The sequence below is a fragment of the Daphnia magna genome, linkage group LG2 (genome assembly GCF_020631705.1).
Source record: "Daphnia magna isolate NIES linkage group LG2, ASM2063170v1.1, whole genome shotgun sequence".
Taxonomy (NCBI): domain Eukaryota; kingdom Metazoa; phylum Arthropoda; class Branchiopoda; order Diplostraca; family Daphniidae; genus Daphnia; species Daphnia magna.
Genome location: NC_059183.1, coordinates 4400236 through 4426788, shown reverse-complemented (window position 1 = coordinate 4426788; position 26553 = coordinate 4400236). Strand labels below are relative to the sequence as shown.

The following is a 26553-nucleotide window of genomic DNA, read 5'->3' as shown; positions in this document are numbered from 1 at the left end:
AAATGCGAGTCTTCTCGATCAAAGATAATAATGCGCGCTGAACACAGTAAGTAAAATGTGTATTGATTAGCAGGGGCTTTCATTGTGTACAATGTGTGATTACCTTCAAGTGAATATCTCAGTACATCTTTTCAAGTCTCTAAATAGCTTAAGGCAACATAACGAATGGCTAATGCGCCTCCCCGGCAGCCGAATTATTTTCAGTTATTAGGCCAGGTGATTCACGACGGTGAATTATAGAGCTCGGCGCAATACTAACGTTTTCGACAGAGACGCCGTCTTCGTCACCGTCAGACGGATGAGCAGCCAGGGCGGAATTAAAAGCTTTTTTCAACTCGTTCAACATCAATTCGGACGAAGTATTGGAAGCTTTGCTTTGATTTCCTGGGGAGTCCGTTGGCGTACGAGATCCTGCTGGGCTTTCGCCTGATGAAACCGGAGTAGTTTCGGAAATTGGAACTACTCCTCCATGTTCTCCAACGCCCAAATCATCCCCCTCATCGTCTTCTTCAGTCGGATCGATGACTGCAGTCTTGGTTTTTAGCTCTTGCAAAATGGCACCTAACGGACCCGCTGGGCGTGGAGAAAGTGGTAGTTTCTCCGGTAGCGTATCAACAGCCACTTGCTCCTCTTTGCCGATGCTGGCGAATATTTGTTCCAAGCTGTTATGAAGCTCTGCGGCTTGCTGGGCAAAAGCGGCCATATTTTTTTCCAGTTCCCTTTGCTCCGCCTCTTTCTCAGCCCTCAATTGCTGAAATACATTCTCGGAGAGCTCGTGAGAATGAAGCATGGCCGCCATGAAAATAGCTTGTTCTCTCTCCAATCGGGCTTTGTCGAAAAGCTCTTGAGCTTCTTCATGGGCCTTGAGGTTGGCCAGGGCAAAAGCTTCCGCGGCTTCATCTTTATGCCCTTTCCCTTGATGCTCATCGTTCGGTTTTTCGGGAAGGTCATCATCGTCTAACGATGTTACAGGTACAAGACGAGTTAGAGACATTTTCTTATGGGTCGGATCTGGAACGAGCCCAATGCTAGCGGTGGTTGTGACGGAAGCAACGGCGTTCACCGTATTTTTATCCGGTAAAGGGGCCGTACCGCCTGGTGGAATTTTGCCTCTTCGGATGTATTCTTCTGAGCTGTTCCACATTCCGTAGCCAAAATAGAGCAGGAAACCTGATGATGATACATTTGGTTAACGTGAATATCAATTAACATTTTCATTGATGCGATAGTGGCTCAAGATTTACCAAGGGCCATCCAGATACCGAAACGAACCCACGTGGCACTGTCTAGTTTTAACATGAGGTAGGTACTAAAACGAGAGTTACATTAGTTTTGCATGAATTTTTGTATCTCTATATCTGTGTCAGTTGAAGTTTTTACTTAATGATGACGGAAAGACACGGAACGACGGGAACGCCAGGTACTTTAAAGTACAGCGGGATTTTTGAACGAGGGAGCATGATGAGATAAATAACAAGCATCACCATCGGTCCAAAACTTGCATCAAGATAAAAGTAATTGGTCTTAATGATTGTACTTAATGATTAGACAATCAACATGCCTACCTGATTCCAACTCCAAAAAGTACCCAAGGACTGGTGTTGTCTTCCAATAGAACGAACATCCCGCAAAGGACGAGGGAAAGAAGACCTGAAAGGAAAGTTTAAATGAATTATAGACGCTATACCTGTGGTACAATGAATATCGAAATGAGGCAGCGAGTATATACAGTAGGCAACAGTCGAATAAATTGCTTTTCTTGATGACTGCTTGGTAGGCAATCGTTGCCATGGCATACGGGATTCCTTGTCCACTTCACCGTTCATCGCAAGGAGGTCCACTTCAGCCGCTTCGTAGCTGCAAGGTAGATATAGATTTTAAATGGAATTTCTACAAGCATTTTGTATGAGATCCGCTTACCGTAAAATTAGAACGCTAATAGCCACCAACGTATATGCTAGTAGAGTGCCGATGCTCATCCTAATCCCGAGACAAGTAATGACAAATAATTTTAAGTGTTGTGTTTTGCAGTGTGCAATGTTGCTGGATTCGTTCTTACATGTCCACCAATGAGTCCAAATCGAAAAGAGATCCCAGGATGGCTGTTGGGGAAAAATAAATAGGTCATCTATAGCGAATGCCGATGTAATTTAATAAATGTAAAATAGTTCTGCGTACCGGCCAAAACTCCTGAAACGGCTGTGGCAATGACGGGCGTCTATATTTAAAAAAAAATCAATACAATGGGGGTGTTTGAGAAGTGCAATTCGGTGTGCTAAGAGAAAATATTGACCTGGAATTTTGGGTGAATTTTGGCCAGAAAACGGAACATGAGTCCATCCTTGGCTATGGCATAGATCACGCGCGGAAGAGGAATCATGGCTCCCAACAAACTGAGGTGCAGTGAATTGTGTTTAACTATTGAAAGTGAAATGATAAAACAATAAAATGCAGAATGTATACCTTGCAGCTAGTCCAAAAAGGGACCCAATACTGATTGTCATGGCAGCAATATCCCAGCCGATCTGCTCAAAAGCGTACACTAACGGTGTGTTGGGATCCTGTGACACAAAAAGATATTAAGAAAAGGCTCCAAGGTGACCGGATAAAGTTCAATCACCTGAAGGTAGTAAGGCCACATAAGTGTGATCACAGTAGAAACGCCAAAATAAGCAAAGAAGACGATCAAAAGCGTCAAATTGATACTGAAGGGGATGGATTTCTTGGCATTTTTAGCTTCTTCCCCTGATAACGAATAAAAGGATCTTATTACGGTGTAAAGGGTGGTTCAAGTTTCCAGTTAATGAAATAAGGTTGTTAAACACATACCCGTCGACGCGATGGAATCGAAACCAACGAAAGCGAAGAAACATTTTGCAGCACCAGCCATTACTCCGGAGAATCCATAAGGGAAAAAGCCTCCAGTGCCAAAACCTTCCGGTACTTGTTCAGCCGGAATACGCCAGTTGTTCGGATCGGCTACGCAATATATGATTCACCATTATTATATTTTGAAAAAAAAAAACGGGCATTGACTTGATGAATTATCTCAAAGAGAAGAAAGTTTAAAATATGATACCGTTAATAGAACCTCCTATGATGACAAAGATGACTACGGTAATATTAACAAACGTGAAAATGTTGGTAAAGATGGCCGATGAGCGAACTCCCAGCCCCAGAAGTACTGTTGGATTAGTTGGATAAAAGGTGAAACGTAGAATCGGTGGAATGAATATTAGAATGACGTCTAATTTCCTTTACCTGCCAGAGCTAGAGTGACGGCCATGCAAAAGAAGTCGACATAAGGGGACAGACCAGGTGAATTAAGCGGAAACGTCTCCTCGAACGCTTGGCTCATTGTGTAGTTGGTCAAGGCATCCAAATTAGCGCTAAACGCTCGAGCCACACTAGCCGTACCTTGAAGATACATAAGTTTAAAAAAAATTCCCATCTCTTCATGTCCCAAAATCAATGCCAACCAATAAGATATTCGAGGATCAAATTCCAGCCAATGACAAAGGCGATGAATTCACCAACGGTGACGTAGCTGTAAATATAAGCAGAACCCGCTTTCGGTACACGGGCACCGAATTCCGCATACGACATTGCTAAAATAGAAAATCAAACCAATAGCGATTAACATTTCATAATCAAGACAACAATAATGTAAGGCGTAACAGAAAATAAACGTTGAAATCATAAACAAAGTGACAACAAAATCATAGATTAGCTCCCAGTATCCATTGATCTTTCAACTTGACGCAACTTCTATCTGTATTGGACATTGATCTCACGTTTCCTTTTTCGTTTGTTCCTTGACACTGCTGAAAAGTATTCTAACAGGCATTCTGTCTCTTCAAACGTCATCACCCCCAAGTCAGGAAGTATGTAATCGTCAAGTGTAGAGACAATACTTATCTGAATGAAACCAATTTGGAATTTCTAATACCTGCGAAGGCGGATGCGATGGCGGCCACCATGAAGGAAATGCAAACAGCAGGGCCAGCCGTGTCGAGAGCCACCGATCCGGCCAGAACGTAAATACCGACACCCAACGTACTGCCGACGCCCAACAGCGTCAAGTCGAAGGTGTTGAGCACTTTGGCCAACGTTGTAGGTCCATGTCCGGCATTCGGATCCACTTCTTCCAGCCCGTACGTTTTCCTCCGAGCCCAACGGCTGAAAGTGTTTTTCACTGACAACTTTTTTAGGTCCGCCATTTCGGTTCACCTTATTTCTAACGTAAGACCAAAAACAAGTGACCACGAAAGGAGATTTATCGTGTGCCGATCAGGTGCGGTCGGTCTGGCCGTACTGACACGTACACACGTAATGAAACCTTGGCACACAGGTAGGTGTATATCAATAAGGAAAACCAAGGTGAAACTGAATACGTTAATCAGCGCTATGATAACATTTTGACACGGTTACATGATGATATCCATGCTATGTTGATTTGTTTTTTTTCCCCTTCTGTAGTCAGTAGTCACTGTGACTCTTTGGATTTATATTTAATACGATACTCATCGGCCCCTGACATGTTTGAACTGCCCCTCCTTGAGCCGATTAAACAGTAATCGTGACCCAAAGTTTATTTAGTATACATCTTTTCTAATCAGATGAACGAGGCACGCATTTAAATGTTGGAAAATTTCATTTTTTATTATACCGAAATGTCGTTAATACAAAACCAATTAACAAATCTCTTAAATCACATAGAGAAGACAGGTAAATAACACATTATCGAAAATGAAAAATATACAGTACGAGTCTTAACGGTTATCAGGGCCCCTTTTAGTATTGGCAGCCGGTAACGTGCGGAAGCGGCGAGCCTCGTTAAAGCCACCCTCATCGTCGTTTCCTGGGCTACTCAATTGACGTTGGGCGTGTGGCTGATAAAAGGGGCGATAGTGAGATTGTGAAGGTTGGTGGGGCTGCGACACCCCTCTCGCAGCCGAATGAGACACCGTAATAGGTTGAGACGGACGGGTGTAAAATGCAATGGAATCTAAAGCCTGTGGTTGTTGCGGCTTCGGCTTATGTGGACCGCGGCTAACAGGATGGCAAGGTTCCTGAAACTGCGCAAAAATGTCTATGCATAGTAACATGGAATCAGATATTGAGCTGTTGATAACAAAATTCAAACCTGGGGTTGCTGACTATGTGTGAAATTGTTAAAATGACACTGATTCTGGAATTGGGCAGCCAAAAGAAGATCATCAGCCGACTTGTGTGGAGCGATTGCTGGCTGAGGATACAGTCCGTAATACTGGGCATCCATCGGCTGGTTCATACAAGATGTTGGGCTAAAAATATTAAGCAAAATATTTTCCCTACCAGAACCAACTGGAAATTTCAAAATTTAGTTACTTATTGGGGTGCTGATTTCTGACCGTTGAGTATTCGTACCCGAATCCGTAACCACCATAAGCCTTTACAATTACCGCCACTTCGATCTGATGGACGGATCAAGTAGCGCTCATCTGGTGAAGGAGCGCTGGTCTCCTTGTAACAGGACAAATGAACGCTACGTGGACGCTGTTGGTTTTGCTGTTTGGAACGGTGAGGTTCAGACGCCGACGTAGAGATCCTATATCCTTCCGGCCGGAAGCAACAGTCACAATCAGATGCACGGCCAATGCACAAATACGACAATCCTCTACTGCTGCCTTGGCTGCATTGTGCATCTGTGTGAGATGAAGGCCCGCCAGCCGATGGACTCTCCCGAGCTGCTTCACTCGGATTCTGGGGACGGGGTAGTGATTTGCTGGAATAAGATCCGGGAGTAGTAGATGACGGTGAATTAGTAGGATTGCGACGGATCACCACGCGAGACGGATTCTGAATCGTGTGGTACGTTCCTGGCCCACGGTTTTTATCCAAACCTATAGGAAAAAAATGGTCAGTTCTCCCAAGTTATTGACTGTCTAGCGCTTGGGTAGGACGTGGCTGTTTTGTGTCAGTAGAATTTAAATAATTTTTTCATACGGGATACAACAGCTTTTTCTCTGGCGCAGATTTCCTGGTATTCGCGAGCCTTGTATTCCAGCATCTGCGTCAGCCGGATGTATTTCATATGCAGTTCCACTTTGCGGACACTTTATTGAGTGTCATTTTCCCCAACCAGAATAACAACAACAACAAAAAAAAAAGAAACAAATTTCCATACATAACAGTCAAGACTGACTCATCTCATATTTTATGTATGACGTGATTTTGTTTATCATTACAGACCAATTTTCGTAGACGACGACCATCCGTATACGATCGGGACACGACTGAATAATCGAAACTAAAGTTGCATGGTCCGCACGCTCCACATCTTGGCCATTAATCGATACAATGACGTCCCCTTTGTGTAAGAGAACGAAACAGGAAAATAACAAACAGTTTTTCAGGTCACGATGAATTGCAAGAATGAGTTGTTAGATAAAATCATTGAGCTGAACAATTTAAATTCGTGACCAAATTAGTAACGGAAAATACCTCCGTGTTGGCAAGCACCAAAATTAGGATCACGACTGCGTTCGTACAAAATTACATTTAACTGAAATGTTTGACAGAAAATTTCCAATACCTGAACGTAGGCCGGCTTTATTGGCATGTCCATATGGGTCCACGTAGTCGACGTAGGTTACAATTTCTACATCAGACTCTTCACGGTATTGGATGCCATAGCTCTAAATATACGACATGAAACGGAGGTGAGATTGTAGTTAGTTTCTCGGCTAAATATGCACATCAAGTTTCCTTGTTTGAATATTAATAACCTGTAAAGTAAAGCCAAAAGATCCATTGAGTCGTTCGACGATGACAGTTCTGCGGTCACTATCTGAACCTACAGTTGCACCACTTTCACGGAAGGAAGATCTTGTCAACGAAGACATTTTATATCACTCACTCATTACCAACGAGGTAACAGCTAGAATGATGGAAGCTCAATAATTGAGGAGAAAACGAGAGAAAAAGTAGCAAGCTTTAAAAACAAAAAACAGCCAGAGCACGTCTACATCTCTCTCTTATTGCAAGCCTTGATACGCAAGAATAATGGCAGCCTCCTACCAATACTGCAACACGAATAGGAATCAATAACATTTTCAGTCTGCTGCCGGATTCTAAGAAGGATGGGAGTCTGGGAGCGCAAGCGCCGTAACTATTCAGACATAACACCCGACGGCGAGTTTAGTGCAATATTACGACGAACCGCTTCTACGTATGTCATACAGACCGACCTGAAGAGATTCTTCTCTTCCTCACCATTTGACGCCGTCACGTGATCGACTCTTTTATCCAATAAGTGTCGGGTCGATTTGAAATGATATAAGGATAGGACTAGTTGGTTAAAACAACAATGGCTCAATTCGCTTTTAAATATGAGGTAAATTTTTGATGAAATATAGGCAATTAAGAATTTTATTTTTATTTCTAGCAATAAAATTTAATCAAACGTTCTCCACGTCAGCACACCGAAATGATCTATCCAAATTTCAAACCTGTCAGTCCGATCTGCATACGTCAGCTTTCACACAGTGCTTGGGTATCAGGCTATCAGCATTGGTTTTTCGGCTCTTTTGACGCCGTGAAATAAAACCAGCCTTTTATGATCTCAACATTTCATGTAGATCGTAATAATCTAATTAGCGACGTAGTTCATCGGGTAGTGTTCAAAAAGGGTATAAGAAAATTCTTGTGAGTTGGATCATATCAAATTTTCAAAATATCAAATTTATCAATCATGAATCAATCATGTGATTGGATTACGTGATTTGGCGAACTGGCAATGCCCGTCCATCAAGCTGGATCCTAATAATGTCAACATGTCTCTTGAAATCGAAGACGTAAAATAGAATGTTTGTTTGATCTACAAGTGTACTTCGACGCTATTTTCGTAAGTCTGTAGGAAATATTGTTTTTTTTTCTCCCATTGGGTCATTGTGTATGAATTGTTTTCTCTTTTAGTTGGGCTGGAATACAGCTTTTGTGTTAAGGCTATCATTGGATTGGATCAGCAAGGATTACATTTAAATCACATAGCATTTTACATACTATTTTTACCCCTTTTACGTCTCTGTTCTTGTCAACTTTCAATTTAGTTTATTTCATATGTTTTCTTATTTGTTGTCCAGAGACAATTTTAGGACATGACGGATAATGCTATAAAAAAATCGGCTGATCAAATTCTTGAAGAAATCTTTTCTACTCTGGTGAGTGACCCAGTCACAAAAGCTGAAATTTCAAGTGATTCCTCCATTTTGCCTAGTAATGAATCTCCTACATCAAGCGCAGCTACAAGTAAGTATCAAAAATAAATGTAAGAGCTACTCTGTCGGTTTTACAATTTTAGAGAATAAGAAACATGTGTTGGCACTAGTACTGTAATAATCACCACAGTTTTCAAAGAAATTCTTCAATTTAAGGAAAACAGATGTGCTAAGAAATATTACAAAATTCTGATTTGCTATCCAGATAAGAACAATTTTACTAATAATTTCATTTAACAATGATTTCTTATATTTCAGTTACAACTGAGCTGAATCAAGAAATAAATGAAAAGTTGATAATCCCAGATAAAAAGAAAAAGAAAAAGAAAGAGAAGAAAAAAACAAAAAAGAAAAAACGGAAAAAGGACGATGAAAATGACAAGGACAATAGAAAACATGGCAAAGAAAAGAAAAAAAAGAAAGATGTTTTAACATCAACTAAAGAATCAAGTAAGGAATCAAGTAAGGAATCAAGTAAGGAATCAAGTAAGGAATCAAAGTACAATTCTGATCGGGAAGCCAAAATTAGTGGATCAATGGTCAACAAGGAAGCTAAGAAAGATGATATCAGTTTGGGGACGAGTCCAAAAGCTAAGGAGGAAACCAAGAGACACGAGAAAATCGTTTCTAAAACTCAGCCCAGTGAGTTGTCTAAGAAAGACTATAAACTGGAATCGAAACCAAATGCCAAAGATGGGGCGAAAAAAGAAGAAAAAATTGAACCGAGGATAAAAAAAGAAGACAGGGTTGAATCGATGGTAAAAAAAGATGACAAAACCGAGACGAAGCTTCGTGCCAAAGATGAACCCAAAAAAGTTAGTAAAACGGATATTAAAGTAGATGGAAATGTCAAGCCCCAGTCAGAAACCAAGGCCCATGACGATGGTCGGAAAAAGAGGAATGAATCAAGAAGAAGTCATCCATCGCCTAAGCGACGAAGAAGTAGAAGTAGATCTCCAATTACCCGACGGCCAACATTGCGTCGTTCTCGATCTCGGTCTCCTCAGCGCCGGGCGCGAGTTCGGCCAAGGTCTCGATCTCCTGCTAGATCTCTCCCCCATCATCGTAAACGTTCCAGATCACCAGCCGTCCAGAAACGTCCACCTACTCCACCAAAATCGCCACGGATCGATAAAGCCCAACTTCTTGAGTTTGCTCGACAGAACTTGAAGCGTATGCAGGTAATCGATTTTAACGCTAGAAAAAAATTAATAGTAATTAATAGTTGTCTGTTTCGCTTCATTAGGAAATGGGATCATTGCCAGCTGGCGTGGCTGTACCAAATCAGCCAACGGAAGTGACTCCGACATCTACACAATTTACGGGAAAAACTGTAGCCGAATTGACTGATTATTGCAAACACCTCATGGCTGACCGGTCGGGCGAAGACGATGAGAAATCCGGGAAGAAAGAGTCCGAGTCAACGTTCACACGTCATCCGTTCCAAATCAAACCGCGTTCGGATACCATCGTTATGAACATCCGCAACGCTGTTGCTCTGCCCGTCCGTAAGCCCGAAGAACGAGTTGTAGCTCAGGCGCAACTTAAACAGCAATTTCCCGTTTCAAGTGGCCAGCAGCATTTGGATCTTGAATGGATTCCAGTCACACCGTCACCAGTCGTGAAAGAATTAAATAATAGCAGCGGTCCCAAACAGGCCCCAAAAGCCATCACGGCGTCTGTAGTTCCCACCCCAAGGACCCCACTCCCAGTTGCTGAACCTCCTTCAGCTGACATAGGATCTATCGTTGCCCAACGTATTTCTTCCATACGTAAACTACAAGAAAATCAGTTCGACGTCCAAGCCCGTCTGGAACTTGAGGTCGTAAACTATAACGCTATATTGTATATATTAACCATCTAACTATTGGTTTGGCTTAGTTCAGGAAGCGGAATCAATGACGCAAAATTGGGCCACCTACCATCACACAAATCCAATGACGGGCGAACCCATTCCGGAGTTGATCAACTGGTCCGGAGCACCCCAGGTAAATAATACTTAAGAGTCGTGTAGAAGTAAACTCATTGGTTTCTTGGTGAATTGCCAATGCAGTCGCCTCAAAAACAAGAAGTCAAGTAGCACGAACTCGAAGCGTCCATTGCTGGAGGATAAGAGGTTTCGTTCCAGCAGCGAAAAAACAAACAAACAATTGTTTTAAAAACGAACTTGCGCTCACGTAAAATCAAATGTATAGTAGTAATGAAAACGATGTGATGGTTGGTCATGTCGTCTTGTGAAGTTAAATCGTAACTAAGAAATACAAACCTGTTTCTTTTTTCCTCTTTCGTTTAACATTATGTCTATCGTGAGTATCATTAGGCTTGGGTGAAGAAAGACTTGTTCACCAGTGCTGCGCCTGTGGCCAGTGGAGTGGGCATGAAATTGCTGCAGAAAATGGGTTGGCAGCCGGGAGAAGGGCTCGGTCGCCATGGCGAAGGCACCTTGGAACCGCTGTCTCTCGACATCAAAATGGACAAGAAGGGTCTCTTGTCCAAAGAGGAAATGATGGGACCCATTCGAGCCACGCCGGCCGTCAAACTTATCCAAGAGTTTCAAGGCAAACATCCTGTCTCGATCCTGCACGAGCTTTGCACCAAACAGCACTGGGAGCCACCTGTATTCGAGCAAATACTCGACATTGGACCCGACCATCTCAAACATTTTCTCTTCAAAGTACGGAGTTAGAAAAAGATAATTCTCTCGTCTTGTATAACTTGTATCGACGCAATCTTTCTGATGTAGGTTGCTGTCAACGGTATCGAATACCAGGCCTGCTTGGCCAGCACTACCAAGAAAGAGGCTAAGGCCCAGTCAGCAGCAGCCTGCCTTCAGGCGCTTGGCGTCTTCGCACCACCACCACCTGGGCCTTGATGGTCTGTCTTATAAGTTATAACGAAGAATTACTGTATAGCCATTTCTTTCATTCGATATGGTGTAACAATCAACCTACGGTCCAGGTGACCGAATACAACATTATTGGATTAATCTTATATCTGAAAACTTTTATTTTTTTTATTTTAAGGAAATAATTATTATAAGAAGCGAACTTCTTTAAGCGAAATGACTTTTAGTTTGAATAACTAAAAAACTACGAATCATAGATAAAAATAATGCATTTTTTTGTATTTATAGAGGTTTTTCCATTTGGTTCGTGTAAGTAGATGGAAAAGTCGGTGCGGCTAGTCGACTAGTGCGCACCATGGCGGGGGATAGCCGAAACTTGCTGCAGACTTTGCTTGATCCAACCAATAGACACCGTAAGGCCATGTACTGTAACCTGTCAGGCTGTCAGCAGCAAAAGTGAAACCTGTTTGATTTCTTAAGTGTTTAAAATGACAAAAGCTTTTTGTTTGATATGTTCAACTTATCGAAAAAAAAGAGATCGCCGAAGTTTTTTCAAAGTGCCAGAATGCAACATTAACAGTAATTCAATTGAGAAAGAACTCATTGAAAGAAGAAGAGCCGAGTGGTTGAAGTTGTCAAAAAGGAATTATAATATATCCCAACTATTTGTTTGCTCTGATCATTTTGTTTCAGGTTTATTTCATATTACATTTGTAATCGTTTACGTAGAATAACAGTTATGTTTTTTTAGGGGAACCTGCATATGTGTATAAAACTGAAGACATAGACTGGGTTCCTACAATAACAATAACATTTTGGTTGTACGTACCCTGCAATACAATCACAAAAAGCAACAATCACTTTGCCATCATTTTGTAAAGCAGCCCAAGGTCTTGCTTTTGGCAAGTTTAAAGACTGAGAATGGGTAACATGAGTACGAATCAACACAACCAAATTAGAAAGAGTAAGTGCCAATAACTTGTCAGTGAAAGTGTTTGACAAGTATTGTTCAGAGTCTAAGTTTTTGTAAGCTTCACGTCGTCCCTCTTCATCTTTGTTTTTCTCAAAAACCAAATACTGAACTAGGTGATATTTTTCAATGGAAGGGATAATTGTTTTTAAAATTTTTCCACACTTGAAAAGTGGAAGTGGTATTGCCAAAGGATCGTGACACTTTAGATGTTCTAATTGTTGGTAGTAATATTTCCGATCTTCTTCTACCACGGACAATGCAAAATGGGACAAACGATATTTAAAAATTTCTGTGGACATGAAAATTTCATGGAAATAAACACTTAAGAAATCAAACAGGTTTCACTTTTGCTGCTGACAGCCTGACAGGTTACAGTACATGGCCTTACGGTGTCTATTGGTTGGATCAAGCAAAGTCTGCAGCAAGTTTCGGCTATCCCCCGCCATGGTGCGCACTAGTCGACTAGCCGCACCGACTTTTCCATCTACTTACACGAACCAAATGGAAAAACCTCTATAAATTAAATGGGTCCAACGTATTGCTGGTGCGCAAGCACTGCCTTTCCGTTTTCTACGTTTCCTTTAAAAACTATAAGCCTCACGTTAAAAATACTTGCGTGTCGTGATTGTTGTTTAATTACAAATCGAAATCATGGGGCCCTTACTCCGTTCAGAAAGTTCCCGATAGGGTTGGGCTGTATTGCTCTTGAATCGCGGCATCCGTATATGCTCTGATTACGCTCAATGGCTCCCGCTGTTCGCGAAGTTTTCGATAGCGTTGGAGAAAAAAAAATCACACAGTATAATCAAAACTGACCGCTAATTTCGATTAAGTAAATGGTTTCCTCGTTAATTAAGCAGATTTTAAAATAAACGAAAATAAAGTATTGTTACCACCCCAACTTTATATTTTGTTATTTTTGTTAAATTTAAAGAAACTATAAGGCCAATTGAAAAATAAACTTGATTTCCGTGATTAGCATTCAATTCTGAATTGAAATCATGTATTTTAAGCGAAAGTAGAAATTTGGCCAAAAATGGAAAAGTGGGAAGGCTATACCCTTCCCACTTTTGTCAAAATCTGCGAAAAACGACATTTCATAGAATTCGACAAAAATCACAAGGAATAACCAAAATTGAACGTTGATTTCGATTAAGTTGTTGGTTTTCTCGTTAAACCACCTGTAAAAAAAAAAAAAAATGCTGCCCTTTTTCAAACTTAGTTTTGGGGTGTTTCTTATTCCAAGTGTTTGCTACTCTGGATCCGTTTCATCCAAAAATCGATTAATTGATTGGAAAACTAATATTTTATTCGGAATTAGCTTCTCATTCTGGTTTTAATAGGTTAAGTTTTATTAAATTCCAAGTCAAAATTCTAAGCCGAATTTTTATACAATAAGTCGGTCTTAAAATGTCGGGCTTAATTAATAAAGTAAAACTAGATATCTTATCAATAGATGGCTACACTGTTTAGTGAATCGTCTGCAGTGGAAATTCACCGCTAATCAGATGTAGCCTAGTTGTTAGGGATTTGAGACGTGTTTGGTGAGGAGTTAATAAATGTTCAGTGCGTTCCGTGTTAAACATTCTTTTGGCTACTCGTTGATACACCGAAATTTGCCATTTTTTCGTACCAACCTGAAGGATACTTTTTCACGACACACACGATTGTTTGAAAGTTGATTTTTCACTAGACGTTATTTGAACGTACAGTACAGTATATTTACATGTTATTCCTTTCAGTTTTTATTTGCTGTAAGACAATGTTTTCATATCTTTAGGTGCAATTCCTATCCGCAGCCGCGCAGCCCCCAGTCCTACAGTGGGCAAAAATAGACAGTTGAGAAAATCTGTTCATTGTGCTAATCTGTATGCTAATCTGTATGACCTATCAACGGTAATTTTGGTTTATATGTGGCTTTCATATGCAAATCTATGACATATATTTATATTAGCTAAACTTTCATTGAACATAGGACTACTCAGTATTAAAATACTCTTCCCTTAAGGAAATTTTCAGCTATGGACTTTTTAGATGACTCTTGTATCGGAAATATTTTCCTGCTTCTTGGAACCAGGAACATAGGATGTCTTGATGCCAACCAAGTGTCATTGGAAAGATTGTCAAAAGTTGTTAAGGTATTTGACAAATCTGTAATCATGTATAAAGTGACTTTTTTGGTATTCTTAAATTTGCAGGAGAAACCTAAAGTTGGAGGACGATACATTGGTTTCCCGTTACTAGTATTGTAAAACAAATGGTAAATTGGTAAAATGAAACAACATGTATATTACTTTAAATAAATTGTTTTTAAAAGCGGAGATTGATTCCAAATCTTCAGCTTCTCCGGCAGACACCCATCCACAAAGCCATTGGCGATAGATGATATTCACAGCAGGTATGACTGCGTTGTAAATTGGTATAAGTTTTACAAAGCCAATCAGGTATAACAAAAATGGCATTTTTAAAATTTTTTGTGTAGAATTATGTTACTTTTTTGCTTCATTGGACAGCAGATTAATATCACGTGTCTACTGTGAAAGAGATCATGTGTCTCAACGAAAATGGCTCTCTCTGTTTGCGACATCAGACCACCCGGTGTGTCATTCTGATGCAGAGCTCTTGAAATCAAGTTGAACGTTTTGAAACATCTCAGGCCAAAGCTGAAGTTCTAGGTCTGTCGGTTTTTTCTGCTTGTAAACTCATGATTAAAACTAATTAAAGTGCAATTTATTGTCTTGTTTGCAGAGGTATTAGAAAAGTCGTCGCTTTTTGGTTAGTTTCTTCGCCGTCCGATGCATTATTGGAATTATGTTCACTTCCTCGACGTCATTATTCATGTAATTTAATAACTTTGTGCTTCAAAAAAAATTGTACTTATCTTAAATTTCAAAAAGAAAACTTTGATGCATTATTCTTATCTCGAGGTTACATCGATCCGCAAAGGTAAATCGGAAGAGGGTATTCTTTTCCTTGACATAAGTACGGAAATTTAAGCATTAGCAACATCTGCGGCTAAACAGATCAAATGCACGAGGTATCCCACCTCCTCCGGCAACTTACCATCCAGCAACGCATCCATCAATAGAATGTTAATGGATAAATGAATAGAAGGTCAGTGGTTCGACCCCCATGAGAATGAACTGGTTGAACTAAACATGATTTATGTTGACTCATGTTATTGTTGCCGTTTACGACTGAAAATCATGACATCAATTTTCACTCCACCCAACTTCTATTATTTCTAAGTGTCCACATGAACTACATTATATAGAAATACAGTCAATTTGTACAGTATCCTGCACAAAAAGGTGAACACCGATTTGTTTTGAAAAAGCCATCTGTGGGTAGAAAATATTAATAGTTTACCTTTTTAAGGAAAGGTAGGATGGTTTTGGCGCAAAATCATTATAAGGGGGGTTGGGTAATGTCAGTCCAGACACCTTTTTTTTTGCCCTAGGTATTAAATGTCTGGAAAAAGTGTAGACTGTATCATCGGTAGACTCCCCTACCCCCCCGGCTAAGTAGAACAATTTTTGCAAAACAAAATAGTCTTTCCATAACTCGTTATTGTCATTATGGGGTCGGGTAATCGGGTAGCATATGGAAACCCCAAATTATTCTTATCAGTATGCTACCTATTTGTTAGTAAATTATTAGTGGCTTATTGGATACGTTTCCGTCAGTGATGCGGGAGATCCGTGTTCTAGACTTGGATGAGATAACTGTTTAAACAGTGGAATCGTTACGAATTAAATAATCATTAATCATGTATAAATACTTTTTTCAAAATTTTAAATATTATATATGTCATCAAAATTTTATTTAATTATATTCATTAGTAAGATTTTCTCTGAATACTACTAACGCAAACAAGCTTTGAACGCGGATCTCCCGCGTCACTGACGGAAACGTATCCAATAAGCCACTAACAATTTAGTAACAGATAGCTAGCTTACTGATAAGAATAATACGGGGTTTCCATATGCTACCCGATTACCCGACCCGATAATGACAATAACGAGTAATGGAAAGACTCTATTTTGTATTGCAAAAATAGTTCTACTTAGCCGGGGGGTAGGGGAGTCTACCGATGATACAGTCTACACTTTTCCAGACATTTAATACCTAGGGCAAAAAAAAAGGTGTCTGGACTGACATTACCCAACCCCCCTTATAATGATTTTGCGCCAAAACCGCCCTACCTCTCTTTAAAAAGGTAAACTGTTAATATTTTCTACCCACAGATGGCTTTTTCAAAACAAATCGGTGTTCACCTTTTTGTGAAGGATACTGTACATGTAATTCGTGGCTCTATGGTTGAGCATCGGTGTGGTATGCCGAAAGTTTAGGTTCGATTCCCGACAGAGTCAAAATGCGATGTGGTTAAACATTAGTCAGTGAATATTGTATGCTCAACGGTAAGCAATTTCAATTAGTGTATAATCCTGGAATATCACAAGATGAATGCAAAGTAAGACAGAGAATATATTAGCGGTAAAATAATCAAATGCTTTTTATGTTCAACTTCACTTAGGTACAGCAATGTGCAAGAGTAGTAGATTTCGTAATGATATCAGTTGTAGCTCAGTGGTAGAGCATTGACTGTACAAGCTAAAGGTAGTGGGTTCGATCCCCAAGCAGTATATGTTGAAAAAATGAGTATTTAATTAGAAAGTCTCTTAAATGGCAATGCAAGTTCAAATGTGTGGAGTATATGGAACTCGAATTAGAATCTGCAATGAAATTCAAATGGAAGATCACGCAATAAATGAAATATTATATTAGTATTTTTAAATATTTGTATTGTTTAAGTAGTAGTTAGTAGTTTAAGGCAGTGCCTCAATTGAACTTGAACCCCCGGGGAGATTACCCGGGGCGTGGCTAAGAGAAGCCGGAAGAGGATGGAAGGTTTCGGACAAGTTTTTACGTGAGCGATTAACCGTTAATTCGGATTTGTGGGTAGCCTCTTCGCCCTCCAATGATATCATAGAACTTGAGGACCCCCACGTCCCCTTTCCGGACAGCGCACTCACAACCTTTGCTGCTGATCACAGTAGGGTCATGACCCCCTACGGGCTTATTACGAGTCAAGGGAAAACGGGGCCACAGAAAAGAAGGGATATGCACTTTAATTTATGAAAATGTTAATTTTTTGAAGGGATATGCACTTTAATTTATGAAAATGTTAATTTTTTTATCTTCGGGACGAAGCAGCGACCAACGGTGATGTGGAAGTAGCTTTCTTCGAAAATGCAGCATCTCTTTCCGCGTACAATTTTCTGGCACGTGAAAATACAGTTACATGACATCTTTCGTTGTTAGTTGGCATAAAACGATCGCGAAATCTGGAATGAATAAGAAAACTTAAATCAAGGGGCACTTGAATTTATGCATATAATGTTTAAGAGTACCATAACGTACGAACTCTGGCATTAGAATTAGAAGCTCTTACTGCGTCAACGTAAACTGGTTTCTTAAGAAAACCCATCGGAAATCACAATTTACACCCCGGAAAATTCCGAGCTCAGTGCAGCAAAATTTCTCCAAAGAGCACTGCAACAGAATTAATCGATGTTATACATGGCTTATGGGAATTCTACGACGAAATGTATTACCTCAGACTTCTTTTTGACCGTAAAGACATGACATGTCACTAATAATATCAGGTAGCCATATCTGTTTAAATTGGTTTCGTTATATTTCCATTTTCGGCCTTAGATGCAAACATGAGTCCCATAACATTTGATGGGATTGATGCTTTATATCTGAAGCAAAAAAAAAAAAAAAAATAAAGTATCATAAACATAAAAAAAAAAATTGCCTATGGAGTCCACCACAGAGCACTTTTCCGCCTTACGGAATGAATACTTCACGATATTCCGTTTTACATTTTGTAACAATTACATTAAATTCCATAAATAGCAAAAGTGGAAAGGCTATACCCTTCCCACTTTTTCATTTTTGGCCAAATTTCAAATTTGGCTTAAAATACATGATTTAGATTCAGAATTGAATGAAAATGACGGAAATCAGGTTTATTTTTCTATTGGTCTTATAGTTTTTCATTTACATGTTAAAAACCATAAATGAAGTTGGTGCGCTAACAGAACTGTTTTCGTTAATTTTTTAAAGGGCTAGTCTAAAGAGAAAAACAATGACTAAATCGAAATCAGCGTTCAATTTCGATTATACCGTATGATTTTTGGAGAATTTCAAGAGATGTCATTTTTGGCCGAATTTGACAAAAGTGAAAAGGTTATACCCTTCCCACTTTTTCATTTTTGGCCAAATCTCAAATTTAGCTTAAAATATATGATTTAGATTCAGAATTGAATGAAAAATCACGGAAATCAGGTTTATTTTTCTATTGGTCTTATAGTTTTTCATTTACATGTTAAAAACCATAAATGAAGTTGGTGCGCTAACAGAACTGTTTTCGTTAATTTTTTAAAGGGCTAGTCTAAAGAGAAAACCAATGACTAAATCGAAATCAGCGTTCAATTTCGATTATGACGTCTGATTTTTGGAGAATTTCAAGAGATGTCATTTTTGGCCGATTTTGACAAAAGTGGAAAGGCTATACCCTTCCCACTTTTTCATTTTTGGCCAAATTTCAAATTTGGCTTAAAATACATGATTTAGATTCAGAATTGAATGAAAATCACGGAAATCAGGTTTCTTTTTCTATTGGTCTTATAGTTTTTCATTTACATGTTAAAAACCATAAATGAAGTTGGTGCGCTAACAGAACTGTTTTCGTTAATTTTTTAAAGGGCTAGTCTAAAGAGAAAACCAATCACTAAATCGAAATCAGCGTTCAATTTCGATTATGCCGTATGATTTTTGGAGAATTTCAAGAGATGTCATTTTTGGCCGATTTTGACAAAAGTGGAAAGGCTATGAAATCACCCCTTCCCACTTTTTCATTTTTGGCCAAATTTCAAATTTGGCTTAAAATACATGATTTAGATTCAGAATTGAATGAAAATCACGGAAATCAGGTTTCTTTTTCTATTGGTCTTATAGTTTTTCATTTACATGTTAAAAACCATAAATGAAGTTGGTGCGCTAACAGAACTGTTTTCGTTAATTTTTTAAAGGGCTAGTCTAAAGAGAAAACCAATCACTAAATCGAAATCAGTGTTCAATTTCGATTATGCCGTATGATTTTTGGAGAATTTCAAGAGATGTCATTTTTGGCCGATTTTGACAAAAGTGGAAAGGTTATACCCTTCCCACTTTTTCATATTTGGCCAAATTTCAAATTTGGCTTAAAATACATGATTTAGATTCAGAATTGAATGAAAATCACGGAAATCAGGTTTATTTTTCTATTGGTCTTATAGTTTTTCATTTACATGTTAAAAACCATAAATGAAGTTGGTGCGCTAACAGAACTGTTTTCGTTAATTTTTTTAACGGCTAGTCTAAAGAGAAAACCAATGACTAAATCGAAATCAGCGTCCAATTTCGATTATGCCGTCTGATTTTTGGAGAATTTCAAGAGATGTCATTTTTGGCCGATTTTGACAAAAGTGGAAAGGCTATACCCTTCCCACTTTTTCATTTTTGGCCAAATTTCAAATTTGGCTTAAAATACATGATTTAGATTCAGAATTGAATGAAAATCACGGAAATCAGGTTTATTTTTCTATTGGTCTTATAGTTTTTCATTTACATGTTAAAAACCATAAATGAAGTTGGTGCGCTAACAGAACTGTTTTCGTTAATTTTTTTAACGGCTAGTCTAAAGAGAAAACCAATCACTAAATCGAAATCAGCGTGAAATTTCGATTATGCCGTCTGATTTTTGGAGAATTTCAAGAGATGTCATTTTTGGCCGATTTTGACAAAAGTGGAAAGGCTATACCCTTCCCACTTTTTCATTTTTGGCCAAATTTCAAATTTGGCTTAAAATACATGATTTAGATTCAGAATTGAATGAAAATCACGGAAATCAGGTTTCTTTTTCTATTGGTCTTATAGTTTTTCATTTACATGTTAAAAACCATAAATGAAGTTGGTGCGCTAACAGAACTGTTTTCGTTAATTTTTTAAAGGGCTAGTCTAAAGAGAAAACCAATCACTAAATCGAAATCAGCGTTCAATTTCGATTATGCCGTATGATTTTTGGAGAATTTCAAGAGATGTCATTTTTGGCCGATTTTGACAAAAGTGGAAAGGCTATACCCTTCCCACTTTTTCATTTTTGGCCAAATTTCAAATTTGGCTTAAAATACATGATTTAGATTCAGAATTGAATGAAAATCACGGAAATCAGGTTTCTTTTTCTATTGGTCTTATAGTTTTTCATTTACATGTTAAAAACCATAAATGAAGTTGGTGCGCTAACAGAACTGTTTTCGTTAATTTTTTAAAGGGCTAGTCTAAAGAGAAAACCAATCACTAAATCGAAATCAGTGTTCAATTTCGATTATGCCGTATGATTTTTGGAGAATTTCAAGAGATGTAATTTTTGGCCGATTTTGACAAAAGTGGAAAGGTTATACCCTTCCCACTTTTTCATATTTGGCCAAATTTCAAATTTGGCTTAAAATACATGATTTAGATTCAGAATTGAATGAAAATCACGGAAATCAGGTTTATTTTTCTATTGGTCTTATAGTTTTTCATTTACATGTTAAAAACCATAAATGAAGTTGGTGCGCTAACAGAACTGTTTTCGTTAATTTTTTTAACGGCTAGTCTAAAGAGAAAACCAATGACTAAATCGAAATCAGCGTCCAATTTCGATTATGCCGTCTGATTTTTGGAGAATTTCAAGAGATGTCATTTTTGGCCGATTTTGACAAAAGTGGAAAGGCTATATACCCTTCCCACTTTTTCATTTTTGGCCAAATTTCAAATTTGGCTTAAAATACGTGATTTAGATTCAGAATTGAATGAAAATCACGGAAATCAGGTTTATTTTTCTATTGGTCTTATAGTTTTTCATTTACATGTTAAAAACCATAAATGAAGTTGGTGCGCTAACAGAACTGTTTTCGTTAATTTTTTTATGGGCTAGTCTAAAGAGAAAACCAATCACTAAATCGAAATCAGCGTTCAATTTCAATTATGCCGTATGATTTTTGGAGAATTTCAAGAGATGTCATTTTTGGCCGATTTTGACAAAAGTGGAAAGGCTATACCCTTCCCACTTTTTCATTTTTGGCCAAATTTCAAATTTGGCTTAAAATACATGATTTAGATTCAGAATTGAATGAAAATCACGGAAATCAGGTTTATTTTTCTATTGGTCTTATAGTTTTTCATTTACATGTTAAAAACCATAAATGAAGTTGGTGCGCTAACAGAACTGTTTTCGTTAATTTTTTTAAGGGGCTAGTCTAAAGAGAAAACCAATCACTAAATCGAAATCAGCGTTCAATTTCGATTATGCCGTATGATTTTTGGAGAATTTCAAGAGATGTCATTTTTGGCCGATTTTGACAAAAGTGGAAAGGCTATGAAATCACCCCTTCCCACTTTTTCATTTTTGGCCAAATTTCAAATTTGGCTTAAAATACATGATTTAGATTCAGAATTGAATGAAAATCACGGAAATCAGGTTTCTTTTTCTATTGGTCTTATAGTTTTTCATTTACATGTTAAAAACCATAAATGAAGTTGGTGCGCTAACAGAACTGTTTTCGTTAATTTTTTTAACGGCTAGTCTAAAGAGAAAACCAATGACTAAATCGAAATCAGCGTTCAATTTTGATTATGCCGTCTGATTTTTGGAGAATTTCAAGAGATGTCATTTTTGGCCGATTTTGACAAAAGTGGAAAGGCTATACCCTTCCCACTTTTTCATATTTGGCCAAATTTCAAATTTGGCTTAAAATACATGATTTAGATTCAGAATTGAATGAAAATCACGGAAATCAGGTTTATTTTTCTATTGGTCTTATAGTTTTTCATTTACATGTTAAAAACCATAAATGAAGTTAGTGCGCTAACAGAACTGTTTTCGTTAATTTTTTTAACGGCTAGTCTAAAGAGAAAACCAATCACTAAATCGAAATCAGCGTTAAATTTCGATTATGCCGTCTGATTTTTGGAGAATTTCAAGAGATGTCATTTTTGGCCGATTTTGACAAAAGTGGAAAGGCTATACCCTTCCCACTTTTCATTTTTGGCCAAATTTCAAATTTGGCTTAAAATACATGATTTAGATTCAGAATTGAATGAAAATCACGGAAATCAGGTTTATTTTTCTATTGGTCTTATAGTTTTTCATTTACATGTTAAAAACCATAAATGAAGTTGGTGCGCTAACAGAACTGTTTTCGTTAATTTTTTAAAGGGCTAGTCTAAAGAGAAAACCAATCACTAAATCGAAATCAGTGTTCAATTTCGATTATGCCGTATGATTTTTGGAGAATTTCAAGAGATGTCATTTTTGGCCGATTTTGACAAAAGTGGAAAGGCTATACCCTTCCCACTTTTTCATATTTGGCCAAATTTCAAATTTGGCTTAAAATACATGATTTAGATTCAGAATTGAATGAAAATCACGGAAATCAGGTTTATTTTTCTATTGGTCTTATAGTTTTTCATTTACATGTTAAAAACCATAAATGAAGTTGGTGCGCTAACAGAACTGTTTTCGTTAATTTTTTTAACGGCTAGTCTAAAGAGAAAACCAATGACTAAATCGAAATCAGCGTTCAATTTCGATTATGCCGTCTGATTTTTGGAGAATTTCAAGAGATGTCATTTTTGGCCGATTTTGACAAAAGTGGAAAGGCTATACCCTTCCCACTTTTTCATTTTTGGCCAAATTTCAAATTTGGCTTAAAATACGTGATTTAGATTCAGAATTGAATGAAAATCACGGAAATCAGGTTTATTTTTCTATTGGTTTTATAGTTTTTCATTTACATGTTAAAAACCATAAATGAAGTTGGTGCGCTAACAGAACTGTTTTCGTTAATTTTTTTATGGGCTAGTCTAAAGAGAAAACCAATCACTAAATCGAAATCAGCGTTCAATTTCAATTATGCCGTATGATTTTTGGAGAATTTCAAGAGATGTCATTTTTGGCCGATTTTGACAAAAGTGGAAAGGCTATACCCTTCCCACTTTTTCATTTTTGGCCTAATTTCAAATTTGGCTTAAAATACATGATTTAGATTCAGAATTGAATGAAAATCACGGAAATCAGGTTTCTTTTTCTATTGGTCTTATAGTTTTTCATTTACATGTTTAAAACCATAAATGAAGTTGGTGCGCTAACAGAACTGTTTTCGTTAATTTTTTAAAGGGCTAGTCTAAAGAGAAAACCAATGACTAAATCGAAATCAGCGTCCAATTTCGATTATGCCGTCTGATTTTTGGAGAATTTCAAGAGATGTCATTTTTGGCCGATTTTGACAAAAGTGGAAAGGCTATACCCTTCCCACTTTTTCATTTTTGGCCAAATTTCAAATTTGGCTTAAAATACATGATTTAGATTCAGAATTGAATGAAAATCACGGAAATCAGGTTTATTTTTCTATTGGTCTTATAGTTTTTCATTTACATGTTTAAAACCATAAATGAAGTTGGTGCGCTAACAGAACTGTTTTCGTTAATTTTTTAAAGGGCTAGTCTAAAGAGAAAACCAATGACTAAATCGAAATCAGCGTCCAATTTCGATTATGCCGTCTGATTTTTGGAGAATTTCAAGAGCTGTCATTTTTGGCCGATTTTGACAAAAGTGGAAAGGCTATACCCTTCTCACTTTTTCATTTTTGGCCAAATTTCAAATTTGGCTTAAAATACATGATTTAGATTCAGAATTGAATGAAAATCACGGAAATCAGGTTTATTTTTCTATTGGTCTTATAGTTTTTCATTTACATGTTTAAAACCATAAATGAAGTTGGTGCGCTAACAGAACTGTTTTCGTTAATTTTTTAAAGGGCTAGTCTAAAGAGAAAACCAATGACTAAATCGAAATCAGCGTCCAATTTCGATTATGCCGTCTGATTTTTGGAGAATTTCAAGAGATGTCATTTTTGGCCGATTTTGACAAAAGTGGAAAGGCTATACCCTTCCCACTTTTTCATTTTTGGCCAAATTTCAAATTTGGCTTAAAATACATGATTTAGATTCAGAATTGAATGAAAATCACGGAAATCAGGTTTATTTTTCTATTGGTCTTATAGTTTTTCATTTACATGTTAAAAACCATAAATGAAGTTGGTGCGCTAACAGAACTGTTTTCGTTAATTTTTTTAACGGCTAGTCTAAAGAGAAAACCAATGACTAAATCGAAATCAGCGTTCAATTTCGATTATGCCGTCTGATTTTTGGAGAATTTCAAGAGATGTCATTTTTGGCCGATTTTGACAAAAGTGGAAAGGCTATACCCTTCCCACTTTTTCATTTTTGGCCAAATTTCAAATTTGGCTTAAAATACATGATTTAGATTCAGAATTGAATGAAAATCACGGAAATCAGGTTTATTTTTCTATTGGTCTTATAGTTTTTCATTTACATGTTAAAAACCATAAATGAAGTTGGTGCGCTAACAGAACTGTTTTCGTTAATTTTTTTATGGGCTAGTCTAAAGAGAAAACCAATCACTAAATCGAAATCAGCGTTCAATTTCAATTATGCCGTATGATTTTTGGAGAATTTCAAGAGATGTCATTTTTGGCCGATTTTGACAAAAGTGGAAAGGCTATACCCTTCCCACTTTTTCATTTTTGGCCAAATTTCAAATTTGGCTTAAAATACATGATTTAGATTCAGAATTGAATGAAAATCACGGAAATCAGGTTTCTTTTTCTATTGGTCTTATAGTTTTTCATTTACATGTTTAAAACCATAAATGAAGTTGGTGCGCTAACAGAACTGTTTTCGTTAATTTTTTAAAGGGCTAGTCTAAAGAGAAAACCAATCACTAAATCGAAATCAGCGTTCAATTTCAATTATGCCGTATGATTTTTGGAGAATTTCAAGAGATGTCATTTTTGGCCGATTTTGACAAAAGTGGAAAGGCTATACCCTTCCCACTTTTTCATTTTTGGCCAAATTTCAAATTTGGCTTAAAATACATGATTTAGATTCATAATTGAATGAAAATCACGGAAATCAGGTTTATTTTTCTATTGGTCTTATAGTTTTTCATTTACATGTTTAAAACCATAAATGAAGTTGGTGCGCTAACAGAACTGTTTTCGTTAATTTTTTAAAGGGCTAGTCTAAAGAGAAAACCAATGACTAAATCGAAATCAGCGTCCAATTTCGATTATGCCGTCTGATTTTTGGAGAATTTCAAGAGCTGTCATTTTTGGCCGATTTTGACAAAAGTGGAAAGGCTATACCCTTCCCACTTTTTCATTTTTGGCCAAATTTCAAATTTGGCTTAAAATACATGATTTAGATTCAGAATTGAATGAAAATCACGGAAATCAGGTTTATTTTTCTATTGGTCTTATAGTTTTTCATTTACATGTTAAAAACCATAAATGAAGTTGGTGCGCTAACAGAACTGTTTTCGTTAATTTTTTAAAGGGCTAGTCTAAAGAGAAAACCAATGACTAAATCGAAATCAGCGTTCAATTTCGATTATGCCGTATGATTTTTGGAGAATTTCAAGAGATGTCATTTTTGGCCGATTTTGACAAAAGTGGCCCTTCCCACTTTTTCATTTTTGGCCAAATTTCAAATTTGGCTTAAAATACATGATTTAGATTCAGAATTGAATGAAAATCACGGAAATCAGGTTTATTTTTCTATTGGTCTTATAGTTTTTCATTTACATGTTAAAAACCATAAATGAAGTTGGTGCGCTAACAGAACTGTTTTCGTTAATTTTTTTAACGGCTAGTCTAAAGAGAAAACCAATGACTAATTCGAAATCAGCGTTCAATTTCGATTATGCCGTCTGATTTTTGGAGAATTTCAAGAGATGTCATTTTTGGCCGATTTTGACAAAAGTGGAAAGGCTATATACCCTTCCCACTTTTTCATTTTTGGCCAAATTTCAAATTTGGCTTAAAATACGTGATTTAGATTCAGAATTGAATGAAAATCACGGAAATCAGGTTTATTTTTCTATTGGTCTTATAGTTTTTCATTTACATGTTAAAAACCATAAATGAAGTTGGTGCGCTAACAGAACTGTTTTCGTTAATTTTTTTATGGGCTAGTCTAAAGAGAAAACCAATCACTAAATCGAAATCAGCGTTCAATTTCAATTATGCCGTATGATTTTTGGAGAATTTCAAGAGATGTCATTTTTGGCCGATTTTGACAAAAGTGGAAAGGCTATACCCTTCCCACTTTTTCATTTTTGGCCAAATTTCAAATTTGGCTTAAAATACATGATTTAGATTCAGAATTGAATGAAAATCACGGAAATCAGGTTTATTTTTCTATTGGTCTTATAGTTTTTCATTTACATGTTAAAAACCATAAATGAAGTTGGTGCGCTAACAGAACTGTTTTCGTTAATTTTTTTATGGGCTAGTCTA

At 37.4% G+C, this 26553-nt stretch overlaps 3 protein-coding genes and 2 long non-coding RNA genes across 16 annotated transcripts; 3 read left to right on the top strand and 2 right to left on the bottom strand.

The window, feature by feature from the left end:
- Nucleotides 1–42: 42 nt before the first annotated feature.
- Nucleotides 43–4342, bottom strand: LOC116918083 (high affinity cationic amino acid transporter 1). The gene is made up of 16 exons (XM_032923746.2): nt 3950–4342; nt 3480–3608; nt 3262–3417; nt 3080–3184; nt 2830–2979; nt 2621–2745; nt 2464–2561; nt 2294–2393; nt 2179–2218; nt 2060–2102; nt 1921–1980; nt 1730–1857; nt 1566–1650; nt 1381–1497; nt 1245–1309; nt 43–1170 (listed from the first exon to the last, which is right to left on the bottom strand). Exons 1-16 carry the CDS (start codon nt 4218–4220, stop codon nt 170–172), a joined length of 2673 nt encoding a protein of 890 aa, XP_032779637.2. The 5' UTR covers nt 4221–4342; the 3' UTR covers nt 43–169.
- A 299-nt stretch (nt 4343–4641) lies between these two features.
- On the bottom strand, nt 4642–7366 carry LOC116917799 (microtubule-associated serine/threonine-protein kinase 3). The gene is given in 8 exon segments (XM_032923394.2): nt 4642–5078; nt 5147–5306; nt 5371–5435; nt 5437–5885; nt 5989–6098; nt 6235–6352; nt 6578–6680; nt 6771–7366. Coding segments are annotated over 8 exon segments (1428 nt in total). The 5' UTR covers nt 6888–7366; the 3' UTR covers nt 4642–4772.
- A 295-nt stretch (nt 7367–7661) lies between these two features.
- Nucleotides 7662–11252, top strand: LOC116917798 (protein Son). 2 transcript variants are annotated; one of them, XM_045170091.1, is made up of 8 exons: nt 7662–7888; nt 8127–8292; nt 8520–8704; nt 8741–9442; nt 9508–10083; nt 10148–10249; nt 10582–10935; nt 11005–11252. In XM_045170091.1, the coding sequence occupies exons 2-8, from the start codon at nt 8142–8144 to the stop codon at nt 11131–11133; spliced, it is 2199 nt and encodes a 732-aa protein (XP_045026026.1). In that variant the 5' UTR covers nt 7662–7888; nt 8127–8141; the 3' UTR covers nt 11134–11252. The 2 variants fall into 2 exon arrangements, with proteins under 2 accessions (XP_045026026.1, XP_032779284.2); XM_032923393.2 differs by having other exon boundaries at nt 7669–7888; nt 8520–9442.
- Nucleotides 11253–11364: 112 nt separating this feature from the next.
- LOC123470184 lies at nt 11365–11963 on the top strand. The gene is made up of 2 exons (XR_006643771.1): nt 11365–11799; nt 11858–11963. It is a non-coding gene; the product is annotated as an uncharacterized LOC123470184 (long non-coding RNA).
- Nucleotides 11964–13469: 1506 nt separating this feature from the next.
- LOC116916263 lies at nt 13470–15376 on the top strand. Of its 11 annotated transcripts, none has more exons than XR_006643222.1 (8): nt 13562–13785; nt 13860–13975; nt 14055–14217; nt 14278–14339; nt 14397–14523; nt 14593–14754; nt 14828–14919; nt 14977–15376. It is a non-coding gene; the product is annotated as an uncharacterized LOC116916263 (long non-coding RNA). The 11 variants fall into 11 exon arrangements; XR_006643223.1 differs by having other exon boundaries at nt 13563–13785; nt 15007–15376; XR_006643221.1 differs by having other exon boundaries at nt 13470–13790; nt 14034–14217; nt 14828–15376.
- Nucleotides 15377–26553: the final 11177 nt, after the last annotated feature.